The sequence below is a fragment of the Corvus hawaiiensis genome, chromosome 26 (assembly GCF_020740725.1).
Source record: "Corvus hawaiiensis isolate bCorHaw1 chromosome 26, bCorHaw1.pri.cur, whole genome shotgun sequence".
NCBI classification, from domain to species: Eukaryota; Metazoa; Chordata; class Aves; order Passeriformes; family Corvidae; genus Corvus; species Corvus hawaiiensis.
This window is the reverse complement of record NC_063238.1, coordinates 31,840,585-31,865,459: the sequence shown is the minus strand read 5'-3', so window position 1 is coordinate 31,865,459 and position 24,875 is coordinate 31,840,585. Positions and strand designations below refer to the sequence as shown.

Here is a 24,875-nt window from a genome sequence, read left to right as displayed (position 1 = left end):
GAGCTCAGCTATTAAGTGGGACCAAGTTGCACACAGTGCTCAGTATACACAAAGATCTCTTAAAGATTTATAACTTGACAAAGTTTGTATGGAATTTGGTGGGGATGAATGAATGTATTCATTTCACAAAGGCCATTCCTCCCTGGTCCCCAAAATCTGGTCTGTTGCTCCAGGCTATGTAAGCCTGAGATCTGTTTATGGAAAGGACAGATAATTTTGTTTAACATTAGTACAGAAAAGAATACATTCTTTGTTTTAACCTCAAAAAGGTTTGGTGTATTTTGCTGTAAACTAAAAATAGATTAAAAACTCCCAACTCTTTTCAGCACAAAAATGTCAGTGCAAATATAAGTTTGTCAGAGCAATAAACAGCAAAAATCAAGGTCTTATAAAGGAAAATTTGGCTAACCTGAGAGTCACACTGCTATTAACTTTCCCTGTAACCTAATAAAGAATCACTCTGAGGGCCCATCATTTCACCTGCAGCATTCACTGCCATATCCCAAGGTAAAGGTGATAAATTCTGTCTTCACCCCCCATCTCCAGCCCAGCTAGAGCAATATTTGGATTTCATGCATGGTGTGTATTGACAGCCACTATTTTATATCCATTTAAGAAGCCTTCAAAATACTTAAAAAGCACAGTTAAAGTAAATTAATTTATAATAAATTTATTAGGAATAAACAACTTGCTCCAATCCATAAAAGACCCAAAGGCCCTGCTCTTGTTATCTGGATGCATAAATTTAAAATTATATGCACTCTAGCAAAGGTGGCCTGAGCTTGGAAGTATCTGGAAGTGTCAGCCACTGGAGGCTAGCTCAAGAGTATGGGATTGGAAATTGGGGTACTCTGGTTTTGTAGTTAAATTCCTAAAAGCAGAAAAAGCATTCCAGATAGCAGATCCTAGTGAACGACTTTGCAAAGTGAAGAAAATAATCTTATCCATTACTGAATAGCTCTATTAAATAATGAGAAAAAGCTCAGCACCACCTTGTTATGTGCACATGACTTCTCCTGAGGCATCTGTGGCAAAAAATAAAAAAGGAGAAAAAAGGGACAGATTAAGCAAGCTCCCGGGAGTGCCGCATTTGAAAGCAGAGCTTCAGGACAGGGACACTTTCCATAGAGCCATTTCAGGCAAAGGTCACATGTATGCATATAAAATCATTCCTGAAAGCAGCGCCTTTGTCCCCCAGCTATGTCCCAATGGAGCCATTGTCCGGCCGGGGCAGCTGGCACCCTGACTTGAGCCACGCTGCACCGGGGCCGGGCCCAGGGCAGCCCCCGGAGCCGGCCCGGGCCGGGGCACCCCGCGACCTCCCCGCACATTCGTGACCTCCCCGGCACATTCGCGACCTCCCCGGCACATTCCCGGCCCCGCGCATCTGCCGGAGCCGCTGCCAGCGCCGCGGCCAGCCAGGAGGAGCTTCAGACATGGAGAAAAAGGACCCTCTGGTACGGTAGGAGCATCTGCCCTCCCCTTCTGCCCTGTGTGTTTTCCTGGCTTGCCAAAGTAGCCTTAAAAAAATACCATTACAAGAAAGTCGGGTAATGAAGCAGCATGAATGTGTTTTTGCAAAATGCAACTCAAATTGGGATTTGGCAAGTAGGAAGTCCTTCCAAAATGAATTCAGGGGTGATGTTGGAAGAACCCTGATTCATAAATAAGAGAAAAAAATGATTATTTAATGCACAGAGAAGAAAATGTACTTTAGAAACCATAGTAGTTCTTGTACAGCTTGTTTTGCCTCCTGAAGAGAACTCCTCTCTTAACCTTTTTAATATAAACTGCTTTTCATATATATTCTTACCTTATAACAATATCAAAATTAGCATCCAGCACAGACATGAGCAAAGTATCATGTGTTTTGTTTATATTTACCTCCTACAGTATTAATATTATGCAAGTACATAAATATGAGTTTAGAACTCCTACATCACTCCTACATCACATTTATATTAAAATTTCCAGTGTCTGGAGCTTCACTGGTAAAGTCCCGGGCTTAAAGGCAATCCGTCTCAATAAGGTTCCTGTTACAGGTACCTCTCCCTAAGCATTTCTCTCCAGGGGAAATACTTGGATTTCTTTAATCAGGCTAGTAGCACCTCAAGGATCTGTATTTTTTTCTGTAACTCCCCGTGCCACAACTGTAAAGTGCTGATTAGAGAGGCAAGTTGATAAGGAGCAATGACACACTGCATGCCTCGTATTTCCCCTACTCATAATGAACTCATAATGGTTTTGATTATTCTGATTTTGAAGTATTAGTCTTGGGTCCTTCTTTCAAGTTTCTGTTGCTTCTGATTTGCTTAGATTTTGGTTGTGATTTGCTCTAATTTCTGCTGATCTATGCAAGCTTCCTGTCAGCATGTGTCAGTGCTGTGCAGGCTGTTCCTTATTGCCCCCACATCCGTGATGGAAACTCTGAGCTCTGCAAGTGGAATTGGGACGCTGACTTGTCCAATTAAAAACAAAAAAGGGAAATAGGGCATTTCAGGGGTGTCAAAGTTTACATGAATGCTCCAACCCTCCCCACTGGATGTGCGGTGGGGTGTTGGGAAGGTGGGCTGGGGGCTGGCAGAGAGCACTGGCTGTAGGGAAAGATAGTGGGGTGTTGCCTGTACCTAAAAGAAAGCAAAGGTGACTCTGCCCCTAACATTGGCTGCCCACAGGGGACCTGCTGGACTGTTCAGGGACAGATAAAGACATTTGTAGATTAAGAGCTTCTCGTGAAGTGCAAGGCTGTAGAAATGTTTCCTCCTAGGAGGCTGGCCTGTATAAGATGTTAAGAAAACAAAATAGTGCTCCATTTGTGTAGTAATATTTATTCTACAAAATCCTAGCTTATTTCAGAGGCTGTAATATGAAGGGTAAACTATGAGTTTAATGTCACTGCAGCAGGGAGGTTTCCAATTATTCATTAAGGAAGCCAGCTGAGTTTGAATGCCAGACAGCTAAAGATAGGTTAGCACCATTCTTGAAAGCTGGAGCTGTTCATAGCAGTGTCTGCACTTCAGCCTTTACCAAAGGATGCCAAATGAATCCTTTGACATTAGCTGAACTGGAAGTGGAGGTAATGAATATTTGTGATAGATGAATGAAGGGTGGTGCATGAGACGGCTCCTGGCAGCGCTGGGCTAGCACCAGCTTGTCTGAATTCCCATGTGCCATTGGAAGTGCTCATTCGTGGCACTTCCCCAGATGAATGGACCACTTATGGAAACACATCAAAACCTGATATTGCTGACACAACAGGAACACTAAGTGGTTTTCAGTTGCTTACAAAGCTGACAGCATCCTTGACCTATGACACACCTTGCTGGATGAGGGGTTTTGAGCCTCCCAGCATGGCTCTCCCCATGCCACCCACACCAGCCCAGCTGGGATGCACCCTCCCTGCTCTGGTCACTGTGTGATATGAGAAGTGTATTTGTAGGGTGCCAGACCAAATGATCTCACAGGCTTTCTTTGTCTCAAAACCCATGAAACTGTGTGTGCTCTACACAGAATAAAAGAGAACAGGGTCACTGTCACTTTAATACACAAAAAGACGTACATATAGAAATAAATACATATTGGCTCTATCACTATAGGAGAACTATTTTCCTGTTGTGTACAGTTGTTTAAATTCCATGAGAAAGATTCATGGTAAATGGTCTTTTGTCCTAGAAGGCTTCATGTTTCAAAATATTCAAGCGACGAATTGCTTGGAAGTTCTAGTTGGTAGTGATGTACATGAAAAATTGGATTAAAAGAGATTAAAAATACAAGATAATAGCAGGTATGCTCAGCTCCTGTCCTGTTGCCCTAAGCCAGACAGAACTTTTCTCCTATTGCAGATGGATTACATCTGTGGCTGGGAGATTGTGTCCTCAGACACCTTTCTTTCCCCTTTTCCCAGTTCTTCATTCCTGGTTCCTCACCTCTCCCCACCATCCCAGGCAGCACTGGGGGATGACCAGTCCATGACAGCCCCTCTCTGCTGCTCCCTCCTGCTCACACATCTCCCGGCCCCGCCGTGGGGCCTTGCCATGGGCCACAGTCATTCAGGACAAACCTGCTTCTCTAAGGTATTTTCTGGTGGTTGCAGGGGAATCCCTGCTCTGGTGCCTGGAGCACTTCCTCCCCTCCTTCCTCATTGACCCTGGTGTCTGCAGAGCTGTTTCTCTTCCTTTCCCCCTCACTCATCAGTACCTGCACAGCACTTTCTACCCTTCTCCGTTTTGTTCTCCCCAAGGCACTGCCATCTCGTGAGGGCCTCAGCCGTGTCCTGTGGTGGGACAGGCTGTGTCCAGCCCATGGCAGCCCCAGCCTCTCCAAATTATGCACTATTGCACATGTTTCTGGATTCTCACTCTCTGTTCTTCTGTTTCCATGTTTTTAGGCTAGTTAAAGATTTTAACCTGAAAGCCTTCTAGTTTTGAGGACTTTCTGGCTTTGCTGTCACTTACCTCTTCACCAGTTTTAGCTTCCTTTTTTTTTTAAAGAAGTTCCTGGAAACCCATCCTTGTCCATAACCTAATTTTTTCCTCCCGTGTCATCTGATGTAGAAACCTGCAGAAACAGCATTGGTGGGACATGGCCAGAGTCGTTCCTGCCATTCTTCTCCTGAAGCCATCCCTCCTGCTGCACCTGTCTCCCATCCCCATCACTGAAACGTAACATTTTATTCCCTTCACAGATTTCTGTTCCCTTCTGCTTGCTGTTAATGGTATGTTCAGCTGAGGTCCTGCCTCTCATACCTGTGTTGCTCAAAGAACTTGGGATATGTTGGATAATATGGATTGTCCTGGGTAATAATGCTTTGTTCTTGCACGTTTCTTGATCTACACCCAATTTCAAGCTTCTGGCTCTATAACGGCACATGTGGCAGTGGAGGTGGCTGTCGAGACGTAGCAGGATGAGCTGCTGAGGCTGCCAGGCTACACATGCATTTAGCCAGCACTAGCCCACTAGCTCCCAGACATATCCATACCATCCATCCATCCCATGGTTTACACACAAATCGTCCCCCCAGGTCATTCTTTTGCCAGAAGTGGATAATTTGCAAGGGGAAAACGTGTTAACCTGAAGAAAGGATGATTGTACTGCTCTGTTCACGCAACAGCAAAAGCTGTCAGAGCCAGCAAAGGCAAGGACTTCTCAAATGGGCTCCACAGGGAATCATTCCAGGTTTTACAGAGAGCCCTGTGCAAACCTGGGACAGGATTGGAACACTTCCCTCAGCTGTTCTGCAAACAGCAGAACAAAGCAGAAGGGAAGAATACAGCCCAGGGACACCCCATCACACACCCAATTTTCCATTACTTGACTCCAGCAACTGGGCTCTGCAGAGTCGCTCCAGACTACCTTATTTAAGTGCTAGCTCTTAGGGCAGATTTTGGTGCAGCAGGATGCATGAGCACTCATGACAATTAGCAGTAAAAAGGGCAAAGACAATGAAGTGAATTCAAACACAGGAGTTACTATCCACAAAACATTTGTGGATTTGAATCTATTGCTGTATATTTTGCCCTGCTGAAAAATCTTTTAAGTCGTACTAGCTGCATGTTCCCGGTGCTGTTGTTGAATGTGACACCTTGAAAACCTTTTCTGGCCAATGACAGGAGAATGGGGGAATGGGACAAGGGCTATAGGAGCTGGGAAAGGATAGTGGAACCTGTGTTGTGGCAGCAGCAAAGGAGGACCAACGCTGCACCAAATTCAGTGCTGGAGCTACCAAATGGGACAGGAAAACTCTTGATTGCAAGGACTGTTACAAATTACTGCCCCTCCAGCTGCACCAGCCCATGGTTTGGTGTGTTAGCATCAGCCTCAGATGTGAGTGGGATTATGGGAAGTGGCACTGATCTGTATCAGTGAAGGATGTTCACTGCAATACTTGAAGACTTCACAGGCTGTATAAAGAGAAATATGGTTTGGTTCAGCCCTCTTTGGAGAAAGAAGAGTATGAGTTTGTGGCTGCAGTCTGGTACCTGCATCAGGTGACACTGGAAGAGAGGTACAGCTTCCTCAGTCATTTTAGGCATCCCTCAAAGGCTCTTGGCACAGCCAAAATTTTGGCTGTGACAATCATAAACATCCAGTTGATGAAAATAAGGTCACTATGAGGGTAGGAGGAGAAAATGTCCTGATGAAACAATATTTTGTAAATAATTTAGTTGCCATCACCTATAAATGCTTGTTTTTATTTCTTTCCATGCTGACGCTGAACAGCTAAAGTGGCAGTGAAGACAATAGGCAAACCCCAAAAAAGGTCACCCCTCCAGCTGGGACAGAAGGAATGCTGTAAGATGGGATGAAATTCCCTTGGAGCTGATGACCCTTCATCCAGGAGAAATCTAAGAAGCCCTTAAGTGCCTTTTGGATATCCAGAACAACAGGATTCCTTTCCCTGCTCAGGGAAAGAGCATTTCTTTGTACATTCCTTGTAAATGACAGGATTGTAGCAAAGAATTTAAGTCCTCGATTACAGGAAACAACCTGAAGGGTCCCAGTCTCAGCTGGCTGCCAAGTCCAAAAGCACTAACTCAGGTAATTTGTACTTGACCACATAAATTCAATGCACCTAAAGACACTTCACTTTTTTGACATTCCCTAACATATAATGGACTTGTGCAATAGAGTACAACTGAAAGCATTAGCAATAGGGCAGACGTCACAAGGATGTTTTCCTCCTTCCAAACCCCAAAACAGCAGGAACAAAAAGGAGATTCCCTTTTGGAATCTCCAAAGCTCTGTTCTCCTAATATATTTTGTCTCTTTCCACCCTCAAAACTAAGATGTCTTTTTCTGCCCTTCCATTGCTCTGCCAAGCCAGCCCAGCATTCCCCACAGATAGCAGGAGATGGCTGTGACAGTAGTGGGATATTGGGTACCCTTCATCTACGGTGCTCTCCTGGTGTTTGCCATCGGCAGCATCAAGCCTGGTTTGTGTGCTGAACCTGCCACTTCTCCGAAAGTTTCCCATGCCTCTCCCCTGTGCCTTCTGTCCTGCAGTCTGACTGTACTTCCACCTGCCCTTATACAATGGGGTTTGGAGGTTGGCTTAGTTGTTTTATTCATAATGCATCAGAGTAGGAAGCAAAAATCAGAAGTTTTCCCAGTGCTGTTTTTTTTTTTTTTTTTATTCAGTACCTTCCAAAACCATGCTGAATTATCTGCAGAATCAAGCAGATGCTTCAGCAGGCTTAGATTCCCAACAAGCAGGGGTCTGAAGATGAGGTTATAGTCCCACATCCATTTTCAAACCAGCTGTCATGGCTTAAGGTACCACAGAGGAAGTTTGTGCTCCTGCTGTCTCAGTGCAAAGGGAACTCAGTTTGCCCAGGGGTAGAGGGGTAGGGGGTGCTCCTCCTCTGATGACTTCAGCTGTCACCTGAAGATATTGCTGCTCCTTGCCTCTTTCCATCATCCATCCTGGCTTCTTTGCCTAAAATGTGGGGTTTTTTTGTTTTTTTTTCTTATTTTAAAGATGATTTAATCAGAGTGTTCCTCCTCTCCCAAAAGGTCAAAAGGTTGAGCTCACACATCTGAGCAGGGACCACAGGCACTGGAGGCCTTCCCTGCATCTGGCAAAGGAGATGTCCCCACTCTCTTCACCAGAGCAGTGGTATGCTCAAGTCTTTTTTACATGGGTTGGATCAGACATTGCCATCAAAGTTGTTTGGTTTCAGTGTCTTGAAGGAGGGTTAGCCATGGACAGTGAAAAGATAATAAATTAAATAGTCCCAGTTGTTTTGCAGGCTCTCTGTGGATGCCCGGGAACCTCTGTCTCTGCCATGGAAATCTTCAACAAGTATAATTTCAAGCTGATTTCAGTCTTGTCTGCTGGGAAAAGGACATTTACTAGGGTGGGGAGCCTTCTCTGAAGGCTGAGCAAAGCAGAGCTGCTTTTGGTCTACAGCAGCCAGCAATCATTAAACCAATGAATTGTTTCTTTCTGAAAGTCTTGTTTTGCTAAATAAAAAAACAAAATATGAGTTAAACAAAACTTAGCTCAATAAGATCATTTGCTTTAAAGTCATGAAGAAGTCTATAAATATTTAAGTGACCTGGGTTTCTCTGCAGTTTACTTGTTTAATCCATTCTAAAAAATACTTTATTCCTTTCCAAGGTTTTATGCTGAGAAAGTAAAAAAGTATTTGCCTAAACCCCCCTGATAATCCTTATGCAAACCCATGCAGAGTTGCACATTTTTTGATTGCTAGCATTTTTCTTCATTATTTTTATATTGCATTCCTGCAGACTTTGAAATTTATTCAGTTACACATTATGATACGGGTTTAAAAAAAATCATTCAGCAATGGATCACATTGTTTTGTTGTTGAAATGTTGCTTATACTTTTCTCACCCATAGAAAACAGGGAGTACTGTTCCAACAGGATGTTTTTCCCTTTGTGCTTACATTTGTCATCTTTGCACTCGGCTGAAATCAGAAAAAAAAATGTGACCTTCAACTGAACTTGTGGTGACATGTTTCAACTTAGGAAAATTTGTGATGCTTGGAAAGTGGCCCATCTGTCCAAAATGACCCAAAAAGCAAGATGTGATTGTTTTACGCTTTTGTGCTTTGCCGTTACAACAGGCAGCAGCGGATGCCTGTTAAGAAACGTAGGGTGTTTAGTGAATGCTGGGGTGACACTGCTCCCCTGGGAGCAGAGGGAGTGGGGGGAGAGCAGAACTTGCCCCTGCCCACAGACGCTCCTCAGTTACAGTGCCTGGCTTGGGGCTCGCAAGCAGCAGCAGTTTGCAGCTCACTGTGTCTCACAGACACACTGCTGCCAGGGCTAAGGACCAGGGCAGGAAACTCATCCAACTGAAAAACCTGTCAAAGGAAGAGAAGTTTTTAACCTGTTTTGATTTGCAGTGTATCCCCAGAAATGGTTGGGGTGAGAGGATGGAAGTGATAGCAAGGACTTGCCAGTCTGCCAGGACTGGTGGTAGACACTTGGTACTTGTATTCCACTTGCTAGGTTTATTTCTGTTCTGAAGGAAAAGGGCAGAAAAGCCAGTTATTTCCAAGGTAATGAAATACCTCACCCCTCTCAACAGCTGGGGATAGCTTAAGCTATCAAATGTACATCATAAAGGTGTGTCTTTCAACTATGAGATAAATCAGTACACCCAAAAAAGAGCCGCAGATGGGATTAGGTTTGTTAACATGTTAGCTGTGTCCTCATTATATGCATTTTTCTATGAACAAAAGCCGGGACAGTTCCTGTTGTATCCTCTGCCACTTAAATGTTCATGGGGCCAGTGAATCAGATCAGGCAGTTTAGGCAGTGTTTAATAATTGTTATTTTAATTTTTAAGAGGACATATCTTCTTTATCAACTGTCCTAATTTCTTCAGGTTTTCCTTCTCTTTGTGCTGGACTGATTGCATTTAGTGGTGTCCTGCAGTCCTTATGCAAATAAAGTAGATCTGCTTGAGTCAGGCTCATACTCATGTGAAGGAGGTTCAAGCCCCAGAAGGCCCTCAGCTTTTTTTTTTTTTCGGTCTTAACTTCTACACTGCCAAGGTCTGTTCTATGTTCATGCATTCATTTACCATGCCAAAAAAAAAGCTTTCATAGGTGTGAACACGCATCACCATAAGATGAGCCAATTCTTCAGCCTGAGATGCCCCTTATACAAAGAACCAGGAGGAAAATGTGCCCACCTGAAGGCATGTCCCTATTTGTTGTGTGGGAATCCTCTGTTTCCAGCCTGACCCCACTGATCTTTCTGCAGAAGTAGTGATGCTGCAAAGCATGTCCAAAGCCTCAGCTGCAGGCAAGTTGAGAACAATATTCCTAGTGACATATCTCTTTAAACTGAAATCAAATAGGATTTTGCTGTTTTGAAAATATCAGTGTGTTTTTTTAGATTAACCACGAGAAAGATATTAATTTAAATATTTCTTTTTTGATCCAAGTGCTGAAAACATGAAAAAAAGGATTTCAAACAAACAGAAACTCTTGTTTGCAAGGAAAACAAAATAAACAAAACAGTATTAATTATATCCACATTTTACTTGTAGGGGAGAGACTAGCACTTGGAAAATTTTTTAATCATATCCAAGCCTTGACCTTGAAAATGTACTAAAATAGAGTTTGAGCTGAGGGTAAACGTAATCAAGTCAGAGAGGTATGTTGCAGGGTTACTGTAGAAGTCCCCACAAGAAGTTTTATATACCCAGGAGATTCAAAGATCATATTCTACTGAGAAAGGTTTGAACATGGTAAAGGATGTACATATAAGTTACAAAAAGAAACTAGAAATATGATTTGAAGTCTAGAAAACCTGCTTTTTACATCTTTAAGTAACTTTCCCATCTTTAAGGGTTTTTTTGACTGTTGTTTGTTAGTTTTTGTTTTGGTTGGGGTTTTCTCCTCTTTTAGCTTTAATTCATTATTTTAAAGGAGCTATGATTTTCATGGGATGTATTAGGTTGTACCACTTGTAAAATTCAAATAAATTAACAGTGATTGTGTGTGGCACATGCAAGGTACCATGCAAGACCCTTGAAACCTCCAGACTGCTGTATGGGGGCTAGGTGGGTGGATTTCACACCACTGAAATCTACAGCTCTTTGAACAAGACCGATATAAAACTGTTAATGGGCACCTGTGATACCCATATCAAGCAGTGGAAAACAAGGATGAAGATCCAAATATACAACCTTTTATGGGCCGTGCTAAAAACACATACGGGCTCTGTGGCTCCATGTTTCACTCCTTCATATCCTCCCTGAAGATGAGATTTTTCACCACAGAACAGTTTTTATTCTGTAGTTGCTAGAATTTTTAGAATTTAGAATTTTAGATATGACTATCTTAAGAAATATAATTCTCAATGCATTTTAGTGAAGTACTTGTGCTGCTTCATAATAGTAATGTTGTCCAGAAACTGAATTGGGTATATGTTAGTTTCTTTGAAGATGAGGAAAACATAGGTGTGGGACTGGTGTAAATGCTGCTGCTGCTGTGTGTGGTTCACAGTGAGAGGTGTAATAGCCTGTGTTGGAGCAGGTGGTGTATTAGCTGCGGTACCGCTGGGAGAGACAAGCATTCAGGCACCCAAAGATTTCTTCAGGTCACTGAAAACTCCTCTCCTCTTTCCAGCTGACCTAGCTGTCCTGCTAAAAGACACAACCTCACTTACAAACCTTGTTCTGCTTGTGTGCCACCAAAATGGTTACTGTGTGTGGAGGGTGCACTTGAGCCCAAGATCCCTCCCCAGGCATCACAGGCAGCTTCAGGAGCTGCAGTGCTGTCACCAAATCCACAGTCCTCACTGAACCACTGAACCTTGTTGTATCTGATGTGGGGTGTGGGAAAATTTATTTCTCTACTGCGTTACGTCCTCCTTTTTCTCACCAGGCTGCTCACCTGGGTTTCAGTTGTTATCCCAGTGACTATGCAAGTGTTTTACATAGGTAAAGCAGAGACAGGGACTCGGGTCCTCCTCTGGCCAGTGGTTCCTCTTCTGTCTCTGGGTAGGCAGAACTCAGTTTCAGACAGGCGTGATCCCAGTCTCCTGTGTTTTGAGCAGGACACGTACATGAGGGTGAGGTGAGATGAGGTGAGGAGGGGTGCAACAGGCTTTGCTGGTCGACGTGCTTTGCTGGCTGTACTCAGTGAGTTTTGGGCTTTATCTGGGTGTTCTCTTTCCAACCCTGTGAACCCTGCAGGCATTATATAGGATGCTCAGAAACGCTGATGGGCTTGTATGTGCCTAAGGCACTTGGTGCTTCAGGGGCTGGGCTGCAGCAAACTGCAATTTTGAAGACTTTAATTTGTCCATGATTGTCCCTGAGGGTCTGGCACTGCTTTATGGATCTTTCTGGCCAAGAAAGTCATCCTCAGCACAGTCCTCCAGTGCACCAGGCACTATGATTTGCATACCATTCCCCTCCGGGCAGTGATGAGCAGACAGATAATTGAAGACTGGTGGTGTTTTGAGAAACTGCGGTGAGGAGGGTGTACTTTCATGTGAGTACAGCCTGCTTCGTGGATCTTCCCAGGCTGGTGGGGTAACAGAGGGCATAATGGTGCAGCTCCTTGCCAGTCAGTCCTGTGCCTTCTGCCTCCTTGACAAAATGCAGCTTTTATGTGTGTAAGAACAAAAGACACTTGCAGAAGTGTCTTGAACATTTGCAGCTCTCAAACATGAATGGATAGTATGGCCTTTGCCCATGCTGAGAGCTCCTTTTTCTCTCTGCCCTGCCTTTACCCCTTTAATGCATCCTTGTGAACATCTGGGTTCCCTCCTACCATTTATGATCATGTTGTACCTTTTTGTTTCCAAGCCAGCTGCCAGTCATTTGAAATCTATTGCTTGCTGAAGTGTTTTACCTTCAGCAGGTAAAAAGAGACTTCTCAGTGACCCTATTTTGGGGTCTTCAGTGATGCTCTTACAAATTGAGCAGATACAGATCATACAGATCCATCATCCTGCAGCAACTCTTGTGTATTTTTTCCTCCATACCCAGTGTGCAATCACTGTTCTGCATTTTCGTATCTGGTTGTAGCCTGGCTCCTGGGCTGACCTCTGCTGAAGGACCACTTATCATAGGTCATCACCCTCCTGCACTGACTCTTACTCCTGCCCCTCTTTTGGTCATCAGACTGCTGACCAAGGCTGGCTTTGCTATCCTTCCCTTCACATACGTCTTTCCTTCCTTCTCTGTCTTGTTTATCAGTCACTGTGCTGGCTGAGTAGCAAAGATACTTGGTTTTCATCTCTAAAAATATCTAAAGTCCACCACCACCACCTTGGTGGTGCCAAGCTGTAGGATGAGAGGCAACAGGCAGAATCTGGAATACAGGAAGATCCACCAGGATGCGAGGAAGAATTTATTTACTGTGGGAGTGACTGAGTACTGGAACAAGCTGCCCAAAGAGGCTGTGGAGCCTCTTTCTCTGGATATATTCACCATCCTTAGAAATGTGCTCTAGAGAACCCTGTTTGATCAGGGAGGTTGGACTAGATGACCTCCAGTGGTCCCTTCCAACTTTAACCATTCTCTGATTCTGTAATAAAAATGTGGTTTAAAGTCCTTTATACACAGGAATCAGTTCTGCTTGGTATGTTGTGCCTCTTTGATTTTGTTAAGAAGACTCGGGGTGTCTTCAGCAAGGTACTCAACTCTTCCCATGCTCACTCTGGCTACTGGAAGTTCATTTGGTTTCACAGTGCTTGTACCTGAGTAGGCTTGATGTGGATACTACTTGAATTTCTATAGTTTGTCAAAAGGTTTTGTTCCTTGAAATTGCTATTTCGTACACTCAACTGACTGTTTTTCTTGGCCACAACAATGTGTGAATGCTGTGTTTGGGACAGTGAGAGCTCTGTGACACTTTAGAGAAGTCCTTCACCCTTCTGTCTTTCATGCTGCTGTGAAGCCTACTGGAGGCTTTCATCCTGGTCCCCCAATCATCCCATGCATCCAGCATCCAGTGCAAAGTGGACAGGAGTAGCTAAAAAGGCTCATTTTATTAGAGTCCACTCCATCCCCAACCTCTGACTCAGTCAATATACTTGATTTCTCTGCATTCCTTTCCTCATTAGAAAAACTGCTCAAGAAAAATGAGTTTTATGTAAGACTGTAAGTAAGTACTGCCTTGCTTATATTAACTCTAGGGAATAGCCTTTGATAGCATTTCCCATAGCATTCTTCTGGAGAAATTGGCTGCTCATGGGCTGGATGGGTGCCCTCTTCACTGGATAAAAAACTGGCTGGATGGCTGGGCCCAGAGAGTGGTGATAGAGTTAAATAGAATTGGCATCCAGTCTCCAAGGCTCAGCACTGGGGTCAGCTCTGTTTAATATCTTTAAACTATGATCTTGGCAAGGGGATTGAGGGCACCCTCAGTCAGTTTGCTGCCCAGCAGAAAAGGACTTGGGAGTGCTGATCAACAGTGGCTGAACATGAGCCAGCGTGTGCCCAGGTGGCCAAGGTGGCCAGTGGCATCCTGGCCTGTATCTGTGTATTTCAGTGTGGCCAGCAGGGCAGTAGTGACCTGGCACTGGGGAGGCTGCACCTTGAATCCCATGTTCAGTTTTGGCCCCCTCACCTCAAAAAGGACATTGAGGGGCTAGACCATGTCCAGAGGAGGACAAAAGAGATGGAGAAGAGTCTGGAGCACAAGTCTGATGAGGAGCAGCTGAGAGAGGTAGGGGTGTTTAGCCTGGGGAAAAGGAGGCTCAGGGGAGACCTTAACACTCTCTACAACTCGCTGAAAGGAGCTGTAGCCAGGTGGAGTTTGTTCTCTTCTTCCAAGTAACATGTAACAGGAAGAGAAAAAACGGCTTCAGGCTGTACCAAGGGAGGTTTAGATTGGGTATTACAAAAAATTTCTTCACAGAAATTGCTGTCAAACTGCCCAGGGAAGTTGGTGGAGTCACTATCCCTGGAGATATTTAAAAGACGTTTAGGTGTGGCACTTAGGGACATGGTTTAATGGTGGACATGGGGTTGGACTCAGTGATCTTAAAGGTTTTTTCCAACCTAAACGATTCTGTGATTCTGTGATTCTGTGACTCTATGACTCTATGAACGCTTGTAATTGGAAATGTCACAGCACGAACGTGTCATGTAAGGCGCCATCTGGTGCCTCGTTGCAAGCTTTGCATCCCGTGTTAAATAATCAGTGTAATCATACAAGCCTGAAAAGCCAAAGGCCAATTTTTATGTACAACAACAGAGGAAGAGGCATTTCATTTTCTGGTGATCTTGTTAAAATTCCTTTTTAATGTGTTTCATTTAAACCTTAAAACTTCCACTGAATCGCTGAATTTTTGAGCCAGGAATACATTATGTCAGCTTTAGTCCTTTCTTTTCTGATTAGTAAAATGGCAATTAGTTGCTCAAAAAATTAGTTGCCACTGATCCCAGCAGTGAAATTTTTCCTGAACAAAATCATTAGACCTTGTTTATGCTAATAAGTCCCTTTTGAATCTGGGATGGCTTCAGGCACAATCCTTGTCACAAAAAGAACATTGTGCATCTGATTGTGTGTTCAGTTCAGAGCTACTGGAAAATGTGTCTTACATAACACAGATGAAAAAGATTAGCAGTTTCAGAGTCGTCATCTATAGTTCTAAAGGACATTACAAAGGAGGTTAATAAATTTAATACACTTGTAACATGGACTTGGAGACATAAAATAAGCTCTTCCATTTATATAAAATAGTGAAGTTTACAAGCTCCAGAGAGGTTACATGAATGGAAAAATGAAATACGTGTGTTTAAATCAGTAGAAGTCATTCATAATGCTGTATTTTTTGGTTTTGTTTGTTGAGGTTCTTTTTTTCTGAATGACCATTTTTAACACACGTAACTTTTTTTCAAAAGAACTGAGAACTTGTGTGTTAGGAAGATACGCAGGAACAGCAAAGGCTCTGAAATTGAGAGCATCTCAGAGACTTCATGTGTTGGTTTGGGCACTCAAAATTGACCACCCGATTTTTAAAGTCAGTTGTGTTTTGCCTGAGTCCCTTGGTCATCCGAAGGTCCTAGCCTGGAGGAGAGCTTGGAACTGCTGATTCCCATATTTTGCCTATTTTGCCTCTGATATCATGAACTTCATTAGTTAAGATACATAGGCAACACCACTGAGTAATTTTACTTGTGACACTTTAGGTTTCCCTTCTGCTGCGGTCACACACTGCTGTACTTACCTAGTGCTTGGGGATGAAGTTGTTTAACCACAGGATGTACCAGAGGCTAAGGGTGAAGAATTTTATAGGAACAGCTAGTAAGACCTTTGATGATTACTTTTCTCTAGACCTCTATGCACAGGTTTTTGCTAGAAAAATAGTGCTTATTGCAACCTAAATCTTTTAAGTGCAGCTAGTGATAAAGTGAACATTAGAAGATGGGTCTTGAATTCATAGTCTCTGTTAAAGGAAAAGGAATACAATGTCCCAGTGTAGGAATTTTCAAGCTAATTACCTTGCCTTGAGCCTTGCAATGCAAAGTTGCAGCTGCACAATGGAGGCACTTTCGGTTAAGAAATTGCATGAAAAAGGATCAGGTCCTAGCAAAGGCTGGCAGGCTGGGATTTGGGCAGCAAAGAGAAGGGTTTTTATACCCTGTCCTGTAAAACTACACGGTGGGAAGGGGAGTTATTTCAGCAGGTAAAAGTTACTTCTAAACAAAGTTCAAAATTGTATGTGTTTAATACTGCAAGATATTTTAAAGAAAACTGTACTGTGTCTCTTAATGCCAGTATAGAATATGGGACAGGTCCCAAGGGAAGCTCAGTCCGTCCGAGGGCTTACAAACCTTGACTCTGTCCCTTTAAATGTAATTGTTAGTAAACACTTTCATGAAAGAAGCTTTCATCAGAGAAAAAAAAGTGGCAAACTACAGTGGTAAATAATTTGCCTTGGCAAATAATATTTAAGCCACTGATTTGAACCGTAATTCTGTTCAGCATTATCATTTGCTTTGTTAATAAAAGTGCTTATCCAAACAACCAAGCTTTCTGTTGTTGATGAAAATGGGGAAATGTGAGGCAGAGGGAACGTGTCACTTCCCTTCCTTTCTGGAAGTGTGGGGTTTCCAGCTATTCAGATGAAACTGCTTGTGTTTCCATCGATACGAGCCTTGCCCGGCCACAGCAGCACGGGAGAACAGCGTTGGTAACTACCCCCCTGCCCCCGCTCTGAAGGTGTCTCCAGTTTTGAGAGGCCTCAGTGACGAACCTGGGGAGCACCCGCGGGGAACGAGCCGGGCGCTCCCCAGACCCGCCCGGCCGTGCGGGGTCCGCGGCTGCGGGCGCGCCCCGGGCCGAGCCCCGGGCTGCCACACCTGACACCACCCGGGGCACTTCTGGGGGTGGCAGCGGGAGATTTGTATTTCGTAGCCCCCAGCGAGCTTCCCCCCGCTTCTTCTCCGAGCCAGATGGAGCCGCATTTGGTTTCTCTTTTAAGCATGTTACTTCTGTGAGGAGAATAAAACGAGCAGGAACAGCTATTGGCCGCAGCGGCACAAGCGAGCCCTGCTCTGCCAGAGGAAACCACATAAAAGCGCGCGGGTGTGCGTTTGGGGGGAGGGCGCAGCGAGGGATGATGCCTGGAGCTTCTTGCAGTCGGAGCTGCGATTTGTGAGTGAACTATGATGAAATCACCCCCTGGACAAATCACACGAGCCTGTCAACCTCACCAGGTGGGATTACTCGTAGCTAATAGCCCGAACTCCCCGAGCAAACAGAGCTCTGCGCTCACTATAAAAAAAGGCGACGGTGCGGAGCAGGCTTTTCAAGAATTGCCTGGTATGGCTAAGCAGGGCTGCGTCCACTCGCACCAGGTAGGGGAGGAGAGGAGCGTGTTTGCTTTCAGAGGAGGAGCAGCCCGTCTCTTCTGAATAAGTTCCTACAAAAAGGAACGCTTCAGCTTCAGAAAGAGATGTTTTATTCATAAACCCCTTCTGGTTCGTGTTTCTCTCCAGCGGTGACGCTGTCAGCTGCTACTCCAGTGATGGGAACTGCAGTGCTGGGGAGCTCCAATGTACTGAGGACTATCTCTGCCCTTTATGCATAATGCTGTTAGTGCAAAAGTCCTGCTTCTTGTGCAGTTTGCTTACTTTGCTGTTTTACTTTTGCAGGTTATATCCTTATTTGCTTTTGCCTTTGGAGTAAATGTCTGCATGGGATTTACAACAAATCGATTTAGGAGATCTGAAGGATGGGATGAGGGCCCGGTCTCAGGTACAGTAACAGACGTAAATTGTACATCACCGTATACCCTTGTGTTATAGACTGTGGTTAGAAAACATTCCTACTCTGTAACAGTAGTTTGCTTGTTCTTTTCCCTCTAGGATATAGAGGAGAACAAATAACTTGCTGAGCCCGAGTCAGTTGACCTTTGGGACTCACCTATAGGTCTCCTATTTACTTAAACTTTTGCTCTGTGTGCATGTGACTATGGAAAATTTAGCTTATTTTAGAACTGAGCACTGTCAGTCTCACAGAGACTGGTCTCATCAGCTCCTCTGAAGTGTTTGCAGTGTTTTGTACTCTGCATGGCTTCCTTCTAGCCCTAACAGAAACTCCCTGATGGCTTTAAGGGTGTTGGGTTTATTTTGGTAGCTATTGAAGTGGTGTCTAGAAACTTGATTAATGCTTTCAAGAAGCACTGGTGAGAAAAGCTTTGGTTATTTCTGTGGTTCCTGAGGTCATGCTGGTTTGTGAACAGTAGACGGCAGACATCTGACGGCGGAGAGGGCCGGGAGAGCAGAGCAGGTGTTCGTGCAGATGTGCTGTCACCGAGTCCTCTGTTTTTCTTATGCCTTCTACTTTTTTTTCTTTGGAAGACAGCAAGAACATGCCACAGGAGGAACTGTTATTTGTGTTGTGGGGCAGTATAGGGTTCCATGAGCTCAAGCATAGTCCAAATGGAAAAATGTATAAACCAGAACACTAGAGTTTTTTTATTTAAAAAAAAAAAAAAAAAAAAGGCAGGCTTGACTTGTGTCTCTGTTCCTTTGGCAGGAGAAAGGAAACTTGCGGTCATTGACTTAGAGCTGGTTAACGTAACTGAAGTGAAAGGGTTTCATTTGCAATGCCCGTCTGTAATGATAGCTTGTGAATTTTAATTATAAAATTGTTTGCCGTGGCTAGAGTTTGTTGTGTTCCTGGTAATGTATCTGTGTCCTCCTGTCCTCTCTCTTTGAGGAACTGGTGTCTAATCGCAGCCACTATCAGGGCTGCTGGTCACTGAGTAGGGGCATTTTAGGTAATCAAGAAGATAGTGGCTATTGCTTTTGATCTTTATATGTGTAAAAAAAATTGCTTGAAAAATATTTTTTTTAAAAAAAATCTTCTAGGATGTTAACTGTAGAACAGATGTGTAGTGTGTGTAATAGGGATGGGAAGGATTTGCATTTCAGGTATTCAACACCTGAGTGCCAGTTGCTTTGCTTTCACTGGTGACTGTCTAGGCAGGGCTCTGCTGGTTTTTACTGAAGTCCCAAAGGTCTGATATTGGGGTTCCATTGCAGCTGATCAGTGCCAGCTCTGCTGAGCCAGCCAGCACTGTTCAACACTGCAAGGGCTGGGAACAGTAGCTGTGTGCTCCTTCCAGTAGCAGGATTAGCTACTTGCTTACTCTTAGGAAAAAGGGCAGGAGATGGGGTACTTTCAGAAGTCTATTGAAAATTTGCTTGCAGGTGGGATTGGCCCAGCATCTGGCATTGAAGTAGTCCAGTCAAGGATGCAATAATGAGAGACAAAAGTAATGGAGGATTTTTTCCATTCTATGTTTATGTGGCTTGGTTACTTTTATTAAGAGAAAAAAAAATATGGAGAAAAAAAAATATGATGGCAAAGAATGAAGGAGTACAGTCACAGTATAGACAGTAAAATGTTACACTGGAGACCTGTGGGGTTTTTAGCAAACTGAAAGCACTGTGATCAAAGAACCTACTTAGTCACTTTTAATTGCATGACTTCCAATTATATTTCATTAGAAGAGCAGTCCAATGAAATATCCAGAAAAACAGATTGGTATAAATTCTTTTTCAATTTCACTGTTCTTTAGCTTATTTGCTTACAAGTGTCTTGGTGTTGAGAATTATTTATTTTATATTGACAAAACACTTTGTTTACCAAGCATTATTGTAGAAACCAATCCGTTATTTCTCCAGAGGTATGCCATGATTGTAAGCAAATTTTAGTTTTCATCTAGTGTAGAACTCTGCTCTGAGCTAAAAACAATATGGTTTTTTCCTAGTCCCTTGTAAATGCATGCCAAAGTACCACAACAATGCCTAGAACACCCCTTCTTGTTCTCCTTTTACAGTGCCCAGATGTCTTTATACACTTGAGATGTTTAATATTTGTACCCAACAAATTATTTAATTGAAATAAATTTTTTACTTAAAATTTCTAAGAGACATTAGAGAACCAAAGCTCACATTTTTTCATAATTTTGCCTTTGTATGTTACTTGATAATGAATTTCCTAGCCATCTTTTTAAGCGCTTTCAGGGAAAATGGCCTTAGTAATCTCTTGAAGCATGGTTCCCTTGATCACAACAAGATAACTTAATGCTTTGGAAGGAGAAACACTGCAGTCTTTCTATCTCTTCTCACTGCAGTTTTAAGCATGCCATTAAAAATGGAGTCACACCTTTCTTCTGTTGGAACACTTGTATTTTTTCCTTTATCTGACTTTTCATTTGTATTTAACTCATTGCAATGAAATGCAAGTTCATAATAGGAGTATTATTTAGCAGAACTAGCACTCCAGATGTTTTGTTTAAATATCTAGTTGTTCCATATAGGTTCCATATGGGATCCAAAATGGCAAATTGTTACCAGGTAGTCTCCTTCCTATAATGCCTCTGTAAGCATGTCTATAAGGTGTAGTCCTGTTTGACACACTACTGAAAATAAATGGATTTTATTATTTTTAAACCTTGTAGTCAGATAGAATCAAAGGAAATAATTTGATATGGCACTTTCTAAGATAAATGTAACACCTTTAAAATGGAAATGTAACAACTTCCATGAACTGAATCACAAAGACACTATTGCTTTATTTAGCTTCACTCTCTAACCTGTGACATTGAAGACAATTAGATGGCTGTTTTGAGCTTAGTGGCAATAAAAGGAATGTATGGAAAACAATGTGACAAGCTTTATGTATGAAATAAGGGCAGAAGGATCTTCATGCTGAGGTCCCTGTGCCTGCTGCATCATCTGACTGCAGGAGCTGTGAAGGGATGCAGGAATTTTGGAAAGGATTTTAAATTGTTTAAGTTTGTTCTGTACAGGGGTTTCTGTTAATTTGAAAATGCTCACCAGGGATAGAACTCCTGATGATATATTTTCAAACATTTTGCATGCACCAGTACCTGTGCCATGTCATTGTGCATGACCTGAAAATCATAGTCTGGCTGCAAAGGCAAGGTCAAGCACGAGAAACAAAGGAGTGATCTTAATGTATTTGGAGAAATTCAGCAAGTCCTCTTTTGTGCTGCAGTATGGAAACTGCATTGACTCAGGAGGTGTGACTTGAATTTGCTAAGTGATTTGGGATGATTTTCTACATCATTAATGAGGTAGTTGTCAAGATATGTGAAAAAATTAGACAAGGTAGGTGGGCTAAACCTTTCTTACATGAAATGGAAACCCTACTTTGCAGTTACAGAAGATGGAGCTAGATGGGACCTTGAACAGCCACGTAGACCTCCATATCCCAACACCCGGTCACTTGTTACAGAAGTGCTTCTGACAGATCTTGGTCTAGCCCTTCTTCAAAATCTTCAAGCTCAGAGATTTCACAGCTTCTGTGGGCAGTTTGTTCCAGTGGTTTCCTGATACAAATGAGCTGCTCTTTACAACATGTCCTTGATCTGCTGTTAACTGTCTCTTATGTAATCTGCTGTCAGATTTACACCTTCTCTTTCCTACACACATGTTGATGTGTTGGTTTGGTTTTTTTGGTTTGGCTTTTTTTATTTCCTTCTGAAAAGATCTTCCTACCAGCCCCTTGAAATGAAAAGGGTAATGCCCAGGGTAAGGTTTATATGCTGGTATGTAATACCTTCCAGTTTCTAAAACCTTTGATTTCCAGCTTACTGGATCTGTGATTATATATTACCTGGCTTCTAAAAGAGAAAGTAGTGGAAGAGGTTAAATAACATGAAAATATTTTTTGGTAACAGATTTTCAGAAGCATTTGGCAAGAAGCAGCTGTCATCAAAAATAAGGACCAGGTCTTCATAGCTCTGAAAATTTGAGTGTTCACATGATTTGAAACAATTCTCATGTGATTAATTTTTAACATAGCTTTGTGACCTACTTATGTGAGCAAAGAAAATACTGATCTGTGTAGTGCCAGCATAGATGCACAATCTTTAGCTCCTTGGAATTTCAGATGGCCAAAATACTGATGGCTCACTAAGAGCATGCTTGCAGGGTATGTACCTATAGAGTGAAACTTCACTGTATATGATGTTACTTGCCCCAAGCACTGCTGACCTGATTGAAAACCCCCACAAAACAGTGACACAGAGTTGTCTGCTACTACCTTTTCCAGCAGTCATGTGAGTGTGCCTCAACACTGCCATGATCCACGACTGCAACCATGGTACATGTAGGTTTCTTACCTATGATCTTGCTGTAGCATTTATTTTCTGACAGGTTTCCTATTTCCTGAAGTGGTTTGTACTGGTGTCCAGCCAGTGCCACTCCAAGGGAAGTCGTGGAGCAGTAGTGCTTGGGATGAGAGCTGGTGAGACATCACCTCCAAACTCCCCCTTCATCATCTTTTCCATCCATTCTCACAGTGTTCGGTTAATGCCACCTGATTTGGGAAGAGATTTCCCTTCCGTTTATGTGGAAACTAAACTCTCAGCTATGTAAAAGTGTAGGGGGAAAAAAATACATAAGAAAATAGCAGAGCAACTATTTCCCAAAAGTGCCATTGCATCAGTCCTCTAAAAGTCATACTGCTAATCATGGTGAGGTTTGCCAAACCCAAAACCAAACCATGGCCTAAAAGAAAACAAAATACAAGACAATTTCAAATACTAAATTTTAAGAGGTCTCTCAAGGAACAAAAGGCATTGTGAAATTTTCCTTGGAACACCTCTGTATTTAAAGGATAACATAAATTCCTTACTTTATTTCATAAAATACAATTAACCCTAGAGAATAGCACACAATTTTCCTGCTGTGATGTAGGATTCTCTCATAAGAAAAACTTCTAAAATAGATTCAATGTATAAAATAGTAAGTTTTGAGAAAAGAGCAGACATATAGTCTTTGACATTAACAGCCCTTACTAATAAATAGATTATTGAAGTCTAATACATTATTCATAGTTTTCAGACTGGCAGTCCTCCATTTAATTATACACATAAAAACTATTAATTTCTTAAATACTTCTGTATTTTTAAGGTTTTTATAATTTGGTGCTCTGTAGAAGCCCACCAAAAAGCCTTGCTTTATTTCTCCATTAATTTATAGAGCATTTTAAAGTTTTCTTTCATGCTTCACATTGATTTGACACCTTCCAGTGTAGCAAACCAAGTCCTGCTGTCTGCATGTGGATTAATTGGAGTCCTTTCCTATGTAAACTGCCCAGCCAGCCATGAAAATGTCACTTGGTTTCTGAAAACAAAGGCCTGCTTCTGTGGAATAGCTACAGCTCCTGAAATGGGGCCTTGGAGACTTCAATACATTTCTGCTAATGATCTCTTGATTGTTACAGAGGTAAAGCCAGGGCTGTTTCTTTGCAGGATGTTATCACAGCATGCTGCTTCCTTTTTTTTTTTTTCTTCCCCAAAAGAACAAGTTTTTTTGAATTTGTTCTTGTTTCTTCGAGCAATTCTTCTCTCCCTGCTCCCTTCCCTTTCCCAGAGCAAGCAAGGTCTTGCTCATTTGAGTGGCTCAGGGCTGAGCTGCGTGTCCCATTGCTGCCAGACTGACAGATGTTGCCCTGTTTCTTGTTCTGCACAGTCCTGTCAGATTCCCCCTGGATCAATACCTCTGGCTCCTGCAAAAACAGATGCTTTGAACTTCAAGAGGCAGAGCCTCCTGGCTGCCGCTGTGACAACCTGTGCAAGAGCTACAACAGCTGCTGCTTTGACTTTGATGAGCTGTGCTTAAAGACAGGTAAGATGTGTCTCCTGTCCTGCACTGCCAGGCGCTGCTGACACCTGAGTCCTGCCAGTGGTCAGGACTTGCTTGATAAGCCAGCACTCCTTGGCATAACCTGCATCTCCTCCTCACCTTGCCTTGGCCGGGCAGGCTCAGCTCAGCCCAAAATGCAGCCCATATTTCCTTGCAAGGAGCAGTAGGAATTGTGCACCTATTGCTCCTCACTGCATGGGCAGAAAAAGCAGGGTACTCTTTATACCACACAGAAAAGCAGATCTTCTGACACTAAATCAAAAGCAATAATAAAAACCGCGGTAAAAACTGGATATTGATCATTTTGTGTCAGCCATCCTTTTTCATCCCAACTGATAACTTAATATTGGAGCAATTTGGGCTCCCTTGTGAGTGTGCCTTAGTAGCTAGAAGCACTGAAGGGGTGCAGGTCCTCTTGGAGCAGGAGACAGCCTGAGCTTGCTACCCGTGCCCCAGACCATCATATCCAGGAGTTAGGATGCATATACCACACTGGTAGAAACATTTGACTACAATTCATTGGACCCTGGGGATGGAAATAGCAATAGTTTCACTTTCTTTTTTTTGGCTTTTTTTTTTCCATGAGTCATAGGCAAGGAAAACGTCAAAGAAAGACATGAGATATATTTTACTTCTTAGCATAGCGCATTTAAATTATTAGTTGTACCCATCTCCTTCAGTGTTTGCACAGTGGTCAGAGTTGACACAGGTGCCTTTTATTTTTGCCATTGAACTTATTCTTGCTTTATTGAAGTATTACACTTACTAAGCACCTAGAGGAAAAGTCTCATGATTAAAAATATCACTGCCCGTGGATGTTCCATGCTTGAAAGTCCTGACTTCCTCAGTTCTGTTAATGATTATATAATTTCATAAATTGGTACCAAAAAAGGGTGAGCTAATCTAGTTTGAAAAACAAGTTTTGTTCCAGGACAAAAATTTCTGAATTTTAGGCTGATGCTGTTCCACCCCTAGTGTAAATGGCTGCAGAACGAGAGGCTCTTTTTGAAGACTTTCCGCAGGATGTCTGCTACCAAAGGGCAGAATTTCAGTTCCTCACCCTCCTGTCCATAGCAGACCCATACACGTATACATATGGTTACCTGTATAGCCCCTGGGGTTGTTGTGCTAATGGTCATATACTCCCACAGGCATTTATTCAGGCAGTTATCACGTGTAATCTGTAAATATTACACACTTATAGAAAAAAGCCCCAAATGAAGAGAAAAGGGGATAAA

General features: G+C 42.8%; 1 protein-coding gene across 8 annotated transcripts in view; it reads left to right on the top strand.

Moving 5' to 3' along the window:
- Positions 1-1,334: 1,334 nt before the first annotated feature.
- The window catches only part of ENPP2 (ectonucleotide pyrophosphatase/phosphodiesterase 2), a 72,440-nt gene continuing 48,899 nt past the window's right edge, over positions 1,335-24,875 (top strand). For 3 of the 8 annotated variants that reach the window (XM_048286686.1, XM_048286684.1, XM_048286682.1), the window contains exons 1-3: positions 17,047-17,304; positions 17,602-17,704; positions 23,464-23,619. In XM_048286686.1, the coding sequence (XP_048142643.1) occupies positions 17,113-17,304; positions 17,602-17,704; positions 23,464-23,619 (451 nt within the window). In that variant the 5' untranslated portion in view covers positions 17,047-17,112. Of the gene's footprint in view, positions 1,458-17,045; positions 17,305-17,431; positions 17,505-17,601; positions 17,705-23,463; positions 23,620-24,875 lie in introns of those variants that run through there. The other 5 variants (XM_048286689.1, XM_048286688.1, XM_048286681.1 and 2 more) reach the window with 4 other exon arrangements.